This window comes from Neodiprion fabricii, chromosome 7, assembly GCF_021155785.1.
Source record: "Neodiprion fabricii isolate iyNeoFabr1 chromosome 7, iyNeoFabr1.1, whole genome shotgun sequence".
NCBI classification, from domain to species: Eukaryota; Metazoa; Arthropoda; class Insecta; order Hymenoptera; family Diprionidae; genus Neodiprion; species Neodiprion fabricii.
The window spans coordinates 7,808,878-7,821,865 of record NC_060245.1 but is presented as its reverse complement, the minus strand read 5'-3'; the positions used below and the strand labels follow the sequence as shown (position 1 = coordinate 7,821,865).

Sequence of the window (12,988 nt, the reverse complement as noted above, 5' to 3'; positions counted from 1 at the left end):
GCGTAAATTTAGTTTCATTCGAATTTGCTAACCATATGCGATGTGATATGTCGGGTTATGGTTTTGATCCAACCATGTTTTCCAAAAACTCTAAATGGACGTGACGCTACTTACACTTGTTCACACTATTTGAATGAAGGGACAATGTGTTTGACATCAAGCATGCAGCGTTTAGATAAAAAAAAAAAAAAACCAGAAGAGCCAGCTCGGTGAGTTATTCCGCTCAATCTCTATTTAATTCTATTAAATTATTTTTTATACGTCCTAAATACGGATTTTTTTTACGTGAAAGCTACATAGATTGTCGCTTTGAATAAATGTGCTCTCAGGACTACACAAAATCATAGATTATTTGGATCAACTAATATTTATTAAATACAATAACTTTTTTTTCCCAGTGTATCAGATTTAATTCAATGCACAAGGGTAGTTTTCACCTTTATTTAGGGGTACATATAGATAGTATTGGAGGTAGAGAACGTATTATCGGTCTAAAATCGTACTGTCTCAAAATAAATGTTCATGTGAATCTCATTAAAGTAAAGCTGTTCTAAAAAAATGCTGATAAATCACCCCATTTTCACCGCAGTTTAGGGGTTCTTTTTAGTTTTCTAAAATTTATGACGTTAGATTCGCCTTCAGCGTAAAAAAATACACAGGGAACGTATAATTGCACTTCCGTGCCAGAAAAAAACTGAATCGCGTGATTGAAAGGGTTAAATGAATGAAGTTAAAAATATTAATGCATCGTAAGAAATCAAAATTCACTAGAAATTCATATAAAGGATATGGAATTTTGAAGTGAAAACGAAACGAGTTGTGATTAAAATTCTGACAACGCCAAACGAGAAATATATACACTTCCTAGGGAGGTGTTAATGGGAGTTTCAATAGGCTCGTGACTAATTGAATTTTAGATAGAATTTTTTGGTATGAAAGTTTGAGAAAATTCGGTCAACTTTGATCTTCAATTTCCTGCAGGCGAAATCAACACCCGATAAGGTTTCTTTAAGGGGATGCTGTAGTCAGTTCTTACCGACTGCGTTAAACTTCTTCTATTTTGCAACGCAAAAAAGGATATAACAGCCGAATTCTACATGCAATTCCGAACAAAAGTACACTGATATATTATGATTTTGCATAAAAATAATTATATGGATTGAAAAATACGATACAGTGATCGCGATTTCTAATTTTTTATGCCCTTTCTTTATTTTAACGCAATACCAAAATGTATGAGTGTATTTTTGTTCAAAATCGCATGTAGAATTCGGTGGTTATCCTTTGATAACAGCCAAAACAGAAGACACTTAACGCAGCTGGTAAGGACTGACTATAATAGCATCCGCGTAACTTATTAACAATTATCCAGGATCTTATCTTCAAAAGTTTTCCAGCCGGCTCATAAATTCAAAATCATGAGAATTTTAGGTTTCACAATTTTTAATATCGGCAATTTTTATTATTATAGTGTGTACATATAATTGTTGCAAAAAATTATAAAACTCCATGAGGTCAAATATGATATAATGGGTTTGAAAAAAGTTCGAAACATGGAAAATATTAAGACAACTCCGGTATTTTCTAACCAAGTTTGAGTTTTCGTTTAGTCGATAGAAAGTCACTGATAACTACACCAGATTTACAAGCGAGAAGATTTCGTCTCAATAGATAAAAGCAACAGTTGAATTGCAACATCACTGAACTCAGGTATAAATAATTGTCAAGTACAAAGTTGAACCGTGTTTGATTTCCAATCCGATGATTTCTTGTTCTTCGTTGCATCCGTGTTCGCGCCTATAATACGTGCACGGTTCGATTCGAAAAATTGTGGGAAATAAACCAATGGAACAAAGTTGAACTTATCTGCGATCGCGAAATGCTCATGCAGCGCAGTCTCGTGACTGATGATAATTATAAAATGCATAAGGCAACCTTTTTGCTCGCTCTTTATGTACAGCTGATTACGGGTAGAGGAGAAATTTCCTCACCACGACGGTATTTTTACAAAACAGCTCCATCGCCATTTTGCATGTAATGTGTAAATTGTTATTAAGAAACGCGTGCGCTGCTTGTGTTACATATTATATACATAAATTTGAATAATATTTGTTGTTTAAATGACAGAAACTGGATCAGTTTGAATTGAGAGAAAATTGTAGAAGTTCAAAAAGTTTAACAAGTTTTTCTGTCGAATAAATCACTGACTCGAGGTTTCGAACTAGCGCTTTTGGTATAGAAACATGCCTCATATTACGTAAAAGTGAATGATTACAATCATATATGCATAAATTATAATAACTATAGCATAGTATAGCATAATTTTAATGAACCTGTTTTCGATGCGACATTAACATGTCAAAGACAGTCTATTTGATTTAGTTATCAACGGAATCACTTTTGAGGTACAAATATGCTTAATCTTTCCAATTCTAATTCTTTATCGTTCTTGAGAAATTCTCAAAAAATTTTATTTTGTTTTCCATTATTTTAAGATGGAACGATTACTTCTGTTGTTTTTTATGCGCTTAAGAAATTTGAATTAGATAAAAATTCGAGAATTTATACAGAAAAAGCGGAGCTTTAAATTTAAGAATGACTATTTGTAATTCATATGTTGTTGCGTGTAAATAATTTAATAATTATTACTCTTCGGAGATTTTAAAGCTGCTATCACGCCGCATAAAAAATTTTCACGAAAATAAATGATCGGTCGAATTGGACAAATATGGCGTGGCTGAAATTAATTAAAAACCCGACAAGTTATTTCACGCAGGTAATTACCCCGACGTATGTCTGTTTTACCGATATTTTTTCGCCTAAATGGTATGCAACCCAACATACCGCGGCGTTTACTCGAAAGCACCCTGTATATCGAATCGAATCGATCGTCATCTAAAGCCGTGTTTGTTATACAGGTATTACATGATCGGTTCTCTTTCTACGCTCGATATTCTCGCCACAAAACTGTTATTATCCCCAAGTTTAACGTCATGCCTGTGGAGCCAGTTAAGTACCATGGTACTGGGACACGCCCGGTATGCTGGACCGGGTCGACTACTGTTAACGACGGTGCGTTATAAAATTTCATTGTGAAATAGTCGGCAATGGTTGTACCCGCGGTCTCTGTGTATGGGGCCGGAAAAATCACCCGCGCCATGCAAGGAACAAGAAGCCTTTCTATAACCTCTCTAAGTTCAACATCGAAGCCCCGTCACCGCCGAGTCAAGGAAACACCGGGAGAAATTTACAGTTGCGCTTACTATAATAGAGTTCCTTGACTGTATTCAGTTTCAATATTGTAATCGAAGAATATAGTTCTAGTTCAAAAAATGAAAATTGATTCATCTGGTATGTTTTTCTATTCTTTTTGACTACGGTCACTTGTCCTGTATATTTTCTTCTAACTATTATAATAATAATTTGATTTTGGTGAAACAATAAATTCATCTTAAGGCCTTGTTTGATTACAAAAATTCAGTAAACTAAATAAACGGATTTAACGTTACACTAATAACAAGCAGAAAACAGAGAATCATTTTACTGAAATTTTTTAGTAACTAGTAACAAATTATATTTCTATCACCGTTCCAGCTATCTTGTACTGGGTCACTACACTACCTTTTTTGAACCGTAAATTTTGGAAATAGAAATTTTCGAGTCAAGCTCCACTTCGCTACTCGAAGGTGATTTTGATACCATCAAATTCGTAGCATCACGGCATACGTTTTTCTTTTAATGTTTCTGTTAAACAAGACCCGAAATCTTACAATTAGTACCATAATATAATCGATGACCGAACTATACTCGAAAAAATCAAGTAAGCATTGCTCGGCAGGTGACAATAAATAACTTCGATATTCAATCTTCATATTTTCTACGCATCTATTTGAATCCTCACAAATTGTGGAGATAACGGGAAATCGGGCAAAATATTTGTATAACAAAACGCCATGGAATCTTTTGCAATCGTTGGGATCCTCGAAATTTTTTTGGAATATCCCGGAAAATCTAATGCAAACTTTTGAAAATTCTGAAATTATTTCAAATCTTCAAATACACGAGATATTATGCAAACGTAATCCTGAAGTTGTAAAATGTGCAGTGTGAAAATAAGAATGAAGAAAAAAAACTAGAGAATGGTCAACTTATCGAAAAAAATTCTGACCACGTATATGATCTTGAATAATTGATCGCACATCATTGTAAATTATCACGGATGTGACTTGGCAGAAACTCGATCGAATAGTTAATTTTCTATTCAGATACATGGCATCACTTTCGTAATATATTTTTTTCTTTCTTTAAACAACAATTGAAAAAATGTAATAACGATGCGAAATTCGTACCGAATTTCAACCGCGTTGGGCAAGTGTGACGTGATTGAACTAAATATAATATTGATAGTGGCATGACAATAATACGTACTTTATCGTGCCTCTTGATAAACGGAAGAAGCGGCGAATATACTTGCAATTATAAATACATGGTCCATCGTCTGCCATAGTTTAATACGCATGCGCTACAATCCGAGAGCAGTTGCTCGCCAAGGTGACCAACCGTCGTAAATTTAGACGACAATACACCGCGATGTATCTAACCTCCAAAATTTTGACAGCTAGAGGAGTTGAACACACTGCCAGTGACAAGTGTCAAAATTTTTGAGGTTACGTTCATGATGGTCGGTCGCCAAATTCACTGTGTGTATGAGGCATTCCACGTCAAATTAGCAGCCCCTGTACTTCACCGCCTTCGATATTGATCATTTGTTAGTATGATATTCTTACCGATAAATGGGTCTCGGGGTTTTTTTCAGATTCTCTTTAGCCACTGGTGAAATTTATAAAAAACCATAATAACAATCACGAAAACGCTATTTTTAAAGATCTGAAAAAATGTACACCGATTCTATGATTTGAAATGCGATTTTTAAGCATCACACGATAATGGGATTGCAATACTTACTATTTTTTTTGCAAGTTTTTAGATTTTCCATCTCAGAATTTGTATTTGAAAAAAAAAAATTTTTTTGTCGCTATACTCCGATCTAAATAAATCATGTAATCATAAAAATAATGTGATGCTGCGATCTGTTTGAATCGAGACAAATGGGGTACAAAAAAAAAAAAACAATTCCGACATGGAAAAACTAAAAACTTGCGAAAAAAATAGTAAATATTGGCATCCCATTACCGTATGGTGTTAAAAATTCCCATTTTGCATCGTAGAACGAGTATAAATTTTAAAAAAATTTTACAAATGGCGTTTTTGGTATTGATTTTGCGATCTTGTATAAATCTTACCAGTGGCTACAGAGAATCTCAAAAAATTCCCAAGACACTTTTGGATTGGCAAGAACGTCGTACTAAAAAATTATCAAAATCGAAGGGGGTGAGGTACATGGGCTGCAAATTTGGCGTGGAACACCCCATACATATATTTTCACAGAATCAAACTTCGAATCACAAATCAAGATGGAAATTTGGTTTAACATTCTTGAATTTTAATTATTTTCATCCTACCAGTAATATTTTCAAAAGCATGTATTTCAGCAAGGAATGAAGATTTTTCTCTCGATCGCGAAACGGAAGTTTTATTCTTCTAATTTCAAGGAAGATAAACTTCTTGGAAGTCGGTTGACGCAATCGGATCTTATTGACGCTATACATTGGTCTGTTTTTTCGGCTCACCCTGTATATATTTTGTTGTTATCGTACAATAAAACGTGGATCATCGTATTTCCTGCGGGTAGTCAGATAACGCACGTTCAATTGAATCCTGAACAGGCACAATGAGTGTTACGAACACTGGTGGAGCCGATTTGTAAATTTGAATGATGTACCACGATAACGGCCTGCTCGGTAATTATTCGTATTAGAGAAGAAATTAACGGACCTATACATCGTCTGGCAGATTCGAAAATAGCTCATTATGCGTTACTTGACAATGAGTTACGGTCCTGACCGCATTAAAGAGTTTACGAAGATTTTTAGATTCGCCGTCGAAGGCTACGAAAAAAATTTCCTGATTTGATTCGCGATTTTGCCCGACATATCCAATTTTGAAAGTGAAATGCTCGACGTTGTAAGGGCTGGAGTTGCGCGAAGAATAAAAGAAATATTAACTGAAAGTGCCGGTTATTTGATTCATAGATATAAACGATCAATTGAGAAGGATTATTATTCGATTTGTCGAAAAAACTGTTCCTTGAAACGTTCGAAACACGATTTGTTGAAAGGGTCGACTAACCCATTCATCGGAAAAATGATTCAATCAAAATACCGATGAATTAAAAGGACCGATAATCGATTAATCGAAGAAATGATTCATTGAAAAAGTGGATTTATCGACCCTTTCAAAAAACGGTTCAGTGAGCGAAACGATTGTTCGATTAATCCGAAAAAAGATCGATTGGAATTTTGATAGACCGATTGATTGAAAAAACAATCAATAAATCGCACCGCCGCTCTAGTAAATACATCTATCAATATGAAATTTGAATTTTTCCCCAGTATTTTTCCACCGTATAACGTTAAAAAACGGTGGGATTTCGACATTAACAAGAAATCGGTACGATGATATGATTTTTAGTTAATCGTACTATCGGTAGCTAGATTTTCGTGACTTGAACATTCTATCAGAGATTCCGTCACCTGAAATTCACTAAAATCGTTTCAGTTTCAATTTCTGAACAATTGTTTCGTTATTGTTCAATCTTTTTTCCGTCGTTATCAGTTCACCTGGAGAATCAGCATCTTGAGCTCTTGATCGCTGAGGAAAGGGGGCTTGTAGTGTCCCTCTGTATACGGAGCGGCAGTGCCCAGGATAGTTTTAACATGTTGCACAACCATCCTGAGAATGGTCAGCTTATCCAATTTCCTCGACATCGCGTGACACATCGGCACCATCGCCGACAACTCGGTTATGTAAGTGTTCATCTTATCTCGTCGACGTTTTTCGATCTCGCTATGATTTTGCCTGCAATAAATTATACGCGACGTCGATTAATTGTTCCTTAATTATGTCAAATATAGTTTACATTCATTAAAGAGTTTAAGAGATTTTGCAACGTAAGAAAAAATACTAGGGGAGGTTGGGGCAAGACGGCCCCCCTAAGCCGGTTATTACTCGTTGTGTCTTTCAACCATCAAATCAATTTACTTTTGACCTATTTCGAACAAATCCATGGACATTTTGATGAAACTCTGAAAAAAAGACTTTACTTTCATTAAAAAAATTAATTAATTAAAAATAAATTATTATTTTTAAATGCTGCTAGTGGCTCATTTTACCCTACAAGTAGAGTCTACTTAGTAGACAATCAGCCTGAAAATAAATAATTACATTGAATTCTTCATAATTTGACGGTAAAAATAGAAAAAAATATATTTTTCAGAATTTTTGCTGGTCCATTTTTCCCGAGGTATCTCGTGTAGGGTTAAAAATGAGCTAATATATCAAAATCTCGATAATTTGAAAAAAAAATAAATTTTTTTTTACCAAATTTTTGGAGGGGGCCTTCTTGCCCCAGGGGGCCGTCTTGCCCCACCCTCCCCTATATTACTTTTCAAATTGTCATTTTTGATAAACGTGATCAAGTAAAACATGTTAAACATTCAAAGAGGATCCAAGACCTCTGCTAAAGCTTCGACGTTTTAAATAATATGCAATTTTGGCGCTAGAACAATTTTTTCTCCGTATAAAACTGCCTCTGAAATCTTGTTCAAAAAAATTGGTCGAACTGAATCACGTCAGAGAAAAAGTTTGTTGATCCAAAGACGATTTATATTTCTCCACAAAAAAAAAAGAGACAAATTGATTCCGACTAAATCTTAAACAATTGAAATTACAGGAAAAATTAATAGTCATTATACATATATCACATAATTGACAGTTCTCATCAATCCGATATAAAAATTAATGCAACATTTGCTGAACTTCTGTACACTAATACAAACTTTGAATTACAGATTATATTAAATAAATACATTTAGCCATGCCTGAGTCAATCTTATCGGTATAAAATCGGTAAGAACATATCGTTTTCCAATATCTGCTTGGAAAATCTTATTTTCAAAGTCCGTCAAGCGTGCGTAAAGTGTCCCATTTCTATTATATTTTATTTCTATTACAAGGAGATTCGCGCATGCGCACATCTAAAATGCTCAATTTTACACACTAGGACTTTTTTTCGCGCATCTGCACTTTTGAATAGCTCAATTTCATGGACGGTGTCATCAATTTTAGACTTCTAATTCAAGTTTTTTTCGAGTTACTAGTAAATGATTGCTACTTCTCGCAAATCTCCATCGATTTCTCTTGACAAATAACTGGATAACGGATCTTACCTCACGTTATTTTCTAAAATTCGTTTCATAGAAGATATACACCGTCACTCACAAAATCTTCTTTAATTTATGCGCTATTTGTTATATTTTCAATTTATCAAAAACGCACGACTAAATTTATTCTATTGAGGCAGAATTTCTCTGTGCAAAATCTGAATTTAAAAATTTATATACTATACAAACACAGAGATGTGGATGGGTGCAAAAAATATTAAAAGAGAAAATCAATACGCGTAACAAAGATTTAATGAACTTCAAAAAAAATATGACATTATTCTTCGCACGTGTTAATTTTTATTCGTCCCCGAATAATGCAGTCGTCGGCCTAATTTTAACGTTGACAGATTCGCGCAAACACGTGTCCTCGAATTGCTTATTGGCTTATCGACGCCTAGGAAGCCCTATCCTTAGCACTCGAAAATGTATATATTCTATGCGAGTGGCCCTCTCGAGGGTCAAGGTGCCTTCACTAATAGATCGTGTATTGCGGTCATCGTTTGGTTGAAGCACAAGAAAAATAAAATAGCTATAAGCAAAAAGCTTGAGAGGCGTAGCTGGAACGAATCGTGCTGAATTCAGTTGAACAACATTCTCCGAATAGGTACAGTAATATGATTCATTGATGCCTTAACCTTCCGGCTAACTTGTTTTCGGTCCGGAACAAAATGCGAGTTCGATTCTATACGAATCATGTGACAATGACTCTCAATCTCACACGTCAACTGCATCGGCAGTTATTTTCATATAATTCGCATACAATCAAACTCGCATTTTGTTTTGGACCGAAAACAAGTTAGCCGCAAGCTTAAGTCATCAATGTTTTCGGTTCGAAACAAAATGCGAGTTCGATTCTACACGAATTATGTGACAATGATTCTCAATCTTTCACGTAAGCTTCATCGCCAGTCATTTTCACGTAATTCGTATAGAATCAAACTCACATTTTTTTCGGACCGAAAACAAGTTAGCCGGAAGGTTAAGGCATCAATGAATATTACTGTACAGAAAAAAAGTATAATAAATTTCTAATTCAAAGTGACGAAGTTTAGTGTTTATTTACAACTTTACTGAGGTCGCGTGTTGTTGGATGGTTTTTGACTTTTCATCAACTATGATTTATTATCAAAAAATTATTGGTTTTCGTCGACAATAACTTCGTTCAATTTGAATGAATCTTTATGTTTTCGAATTTCTTGTATCCAAATACCAGATTTCTAGAAAATTGTCGGTCCGTTTGTCGGTCTATTCCGAAAAAACTCCCGTGATGATCTCGAAAACAATTGGACGAAAAAAATTTGAAATCTACACGGCTTGATGTTCAAATGATGAGCTTGAAAAATTGCTGCATTTTCTATTTTTGTAACCTATGTTATAAAAGAGAATTGTAACGACGAAAAATGGTGTGGTTCCTCCAGTAATTGAGTTGGATTGTTTAGTAATGAAAAGTAGCGCTAATGAAAAAATATACTATTCTTATAGCTTGTTTTCTGGTACCAAGGGCGTGTCAGTTTCTTCAATTTTGAGCGAATACTGCAATGATTTCTCGAAGGTTAATAATTATCGAGCATGCTTCATTGAAATTCACTACCAAAAATTTGTTCTATTGCGCCGAGGTGTTTGGATCATAAATTTATTTCTATGATCAATTTCCATCGCACTTTTAAAGCCTTGTTTCTTTATTTCTCTCAGTAATTTTTATAATCTGTATTCTTTCTTTTTTATTATATTCTCTTACTGTTCACGGAGTATATTTGTTTTTTTTTGTTTTTTTCTTGTCTGAGATCCGTGCCAATTATCACAGTCAATTGAAAATCCGCATAAGGCGATAATATTTTCTTTTGTTTACCGTTTATTGTCGTCGTTCATTCTTACGATTTTGGTGTCGTCTCCCCTGTCGTTCTGCAATTCACTACCCTCACTGAATGAGAAAAAAGAAAACCTGGTTAAAATCGTTTACTAATCTTATGTATACATGGTAAAACATTGAAGGTATCCCTAAGATATACGAATAATGTATTGAAATGGTTTTGGGATGCCGAGAAATTAATCAGACGGAAAATAAATTAGTTGAAAAGAGAATTCGCGAGGGTGAAATGGATATTCTTCGGTCAAAGCACCTGAGCGATCTGTTTAATATAAGGGTTTGGCTCGGATGAATCGTTTAAAGGACCAAACTGAGTCTGCGGGAAGAAAATATGTATTTGAAAATTAATTATAATAAACGAGGTAAGATAGGAAAATTAATTGAAATCGGACGAATAATCTTGGTGTTGTAACGTGAGTAGATCTGTATTGGAAGAATCTGTTATTTAACCAAGATATGGGGTCTTTCGATACTCAAAGCTGATGTCAACTAGGCGGTGGTCAGACTAGCAGTGAGCTTCGCTCCGCGGTGGCGCTTTTATAAGAAGGGGTTGGTCGTATCATCGAGCGTTCAGCAGTCGTTCGGTGACGTCAAAATTCTAGGAATAGCGATTGACAAATTATCTGCTCCCTTGCCGAATTATAGTGATCATTCATTCGTTGTAGGCCGAAGTGAATTCGATAGCGTAAATTTATACATACAGAAATTTATTAGTTTAATTACAATAAAAGAAAACATGTAACTGTAAGGTTACTAAACATTCCCGCCCGCCTTTCGTTAATCTCCTTAATGAAACCTGTTGTTGAGATTCTGTCTCAATTGGGAGAGGACAGATTTTGACGATGGGTCGTGTCAAGGTTGAAGTTTGAGTCCGAACTTCAACGACTCGAGTGAGTCCGTCCTTACCGGGATGAAATTTAATTGTACGACCCAACGGCCATTTTGTTGGATGATATCGCTCATCAGTGATCAGAACTAGAGTTCATTGCTTGATAGGGGCTGTAGTTTGGTTCCATTTGTAAGTGGCATAATGTCGTTGTAGGCATTCTTTGGACCATCTTGCCCAAAAGCTTTCTAGCATTTGTCGAATTTTTGCCACCTAGATAGTCGTGAACTTTTCACTTCTTCCAAGGCTGGTCCTGGAATGATTGCCGGTGCATGACCTATTAAGAAGTGTCCTGGTGTTAGGGCTGTAAGATCTTCTGAATCATCTGTTGAAGGGCAAAGTGAGCGTGAATCAAGAACTCCTTCAATTTGTATGAGTAGAGTATTTAAGTCTTCGTACGTCAAGGTGTGATCACCTATGACTCTCTTTATGTGATATTTAACAGACTTCACACCCGCCTCCCACTGACCTCCAAAATGCGGAGAGGCGGGTGGATTGAAGATCCATTGAGTGCCATCATCAGCTAGTGTGAGCCAGATAGTGAAGATAGTACGGTGATAAGCCAGACGCGGCGTTCGGGACGACGATGATCTGCTGGACGGGATTCGCGGTAACGCGGGAAGGGATTCGACGATAAGACGCCGTACGAATAACAAAGTGTCTAGGAGTCATGGTTTGTCTTTCTCTTTGCCTGGCCATGTAACATGAAGTGAAAAATACATCTACGAAAACCAACATTACGAAACAGACTTCGACGACGACAGACAGAACAAAAGTTGGATGGATGTAAAGAACCAAAGGTGGCCGGAGACTTGAGAAAGTGGAATAGACTCGCAATAGCACGCAATGGTATGAGAAGATAACCAAGACATTTTTATGTGAATATTTTGTGTGTGAGGAGTGTATTTTAAATCTTGCGAATGAATGGATGGATGAATGAATAATTTTTTAAGGATTTCTATTTACCATTTTATTTATACACCTTTGATTTATTTATTCGTTATTTTAATCTTGAAAGTGAATGGATGGATGATTGAGTGTTTTTTTTTTCAATAATTTATTTTTATATCCCTAATTTATTTATTTATTTGGTACGAGAACGAAAGTGTCTCATAGTTGAACGTGCTCATGATTCGTATTCAGTTTGACGATTTGCTATTGAAAATATAAAAGTCGATAGTTCATCCAACGTAGCTATAAATTGTAATAAAAGAAAAAAAAAACAAATCGTCACATTAAAGCAAATCGTCACACTAGTAGGCTCGCAAGTTTGTTTAACTCGGTTGATGCTGAAGAGAACAAGCGTTGCAATTCTGAGTCAGCTCCCTTTAAGTTGGTGCCAAAGTCACTTCTGAGGGTTTTACAGATTCCTCTTCGTGCAGAGAATCTTTTGTACACTGCGATGAAGGAGTCTGCGGTACTGTCCGTGACCAGCTCAAGATGGAGTGCCGATGTCGATTGACAGACAAAGAGAGCGATGTATGCCTTGTATGTCCGTGCTGTTCGTCCTTTACAGGTTTTAAGGAGGACAGGGCCTGCATAGTCAACTCCGGCGTTGAGAAACGGCCGACATGGTGTGACTCTCGTTTCCGGAAGCTGCCTCATCAGTTGGTGAGCTCTTGTCTGCTATAACGAGCGCAACGGACGCACTTTTGGATGAATGCTCTGACTGGGACTCTACCTCCAATGATCCAGTAGTTAGCTCGAATTAAGGAGAGCGTGGCTTGAGTGCCTCCGTGTAGCGTTTGTTGGTGAGAATCAGTAATTATAAGTTTGGTTAGTGCAGAGTCTCGTGGTATTATGATGGGGTCTTTCGTGTTGGGGTCTAGCAAGGATAAGTGGAGACGACCGCCAACACGAAGAAACCTGCTTCAGTCGATGAATGGAGTG

At 36.0% G+C, this 12,988-nt stretch overlaps 1 protein-coding gene across 9 annotated transcripts in view; it reads right to left on the bottom strand.

The window, feature by feature from the left end:
* Positions 1-12,988, bottom strand: part of LOC124186390 (aryl hydrocarbon receptor nuclear translocator-like protein 1) — a 61,191-nt gene that overhangs the window by 19,050 nt on the left and 29,153 nt on the right. For 7 of the 9 annotated variants that reach the window (XR_006871650.1, XR_006871651.1, XM_046578058.1 and 4 more), the window contains exons 5-6: positions 10,195-10,266; positions 6,741-6,978 (exon numbers count right to left, since the gene is read on the bottom strand). Coding sequence is in view for 7 of the 9 variants with exons in the window: in XM_046578058.1 (XP_046434014.1) it covers positions 6,741-6,978; positions 10,195-10,266 (310 nt within the window). In the remaining 2 variants the exon portion in view is untranslated. The remainder of the gene's footprint in view (positions 1-6,740; positions 6,979-10,194; positions 10,267-12,988) is intronic. The other 2 variants (XM_046578055.1, XM_046578056.1) reach the window with 1 other exon arrangement.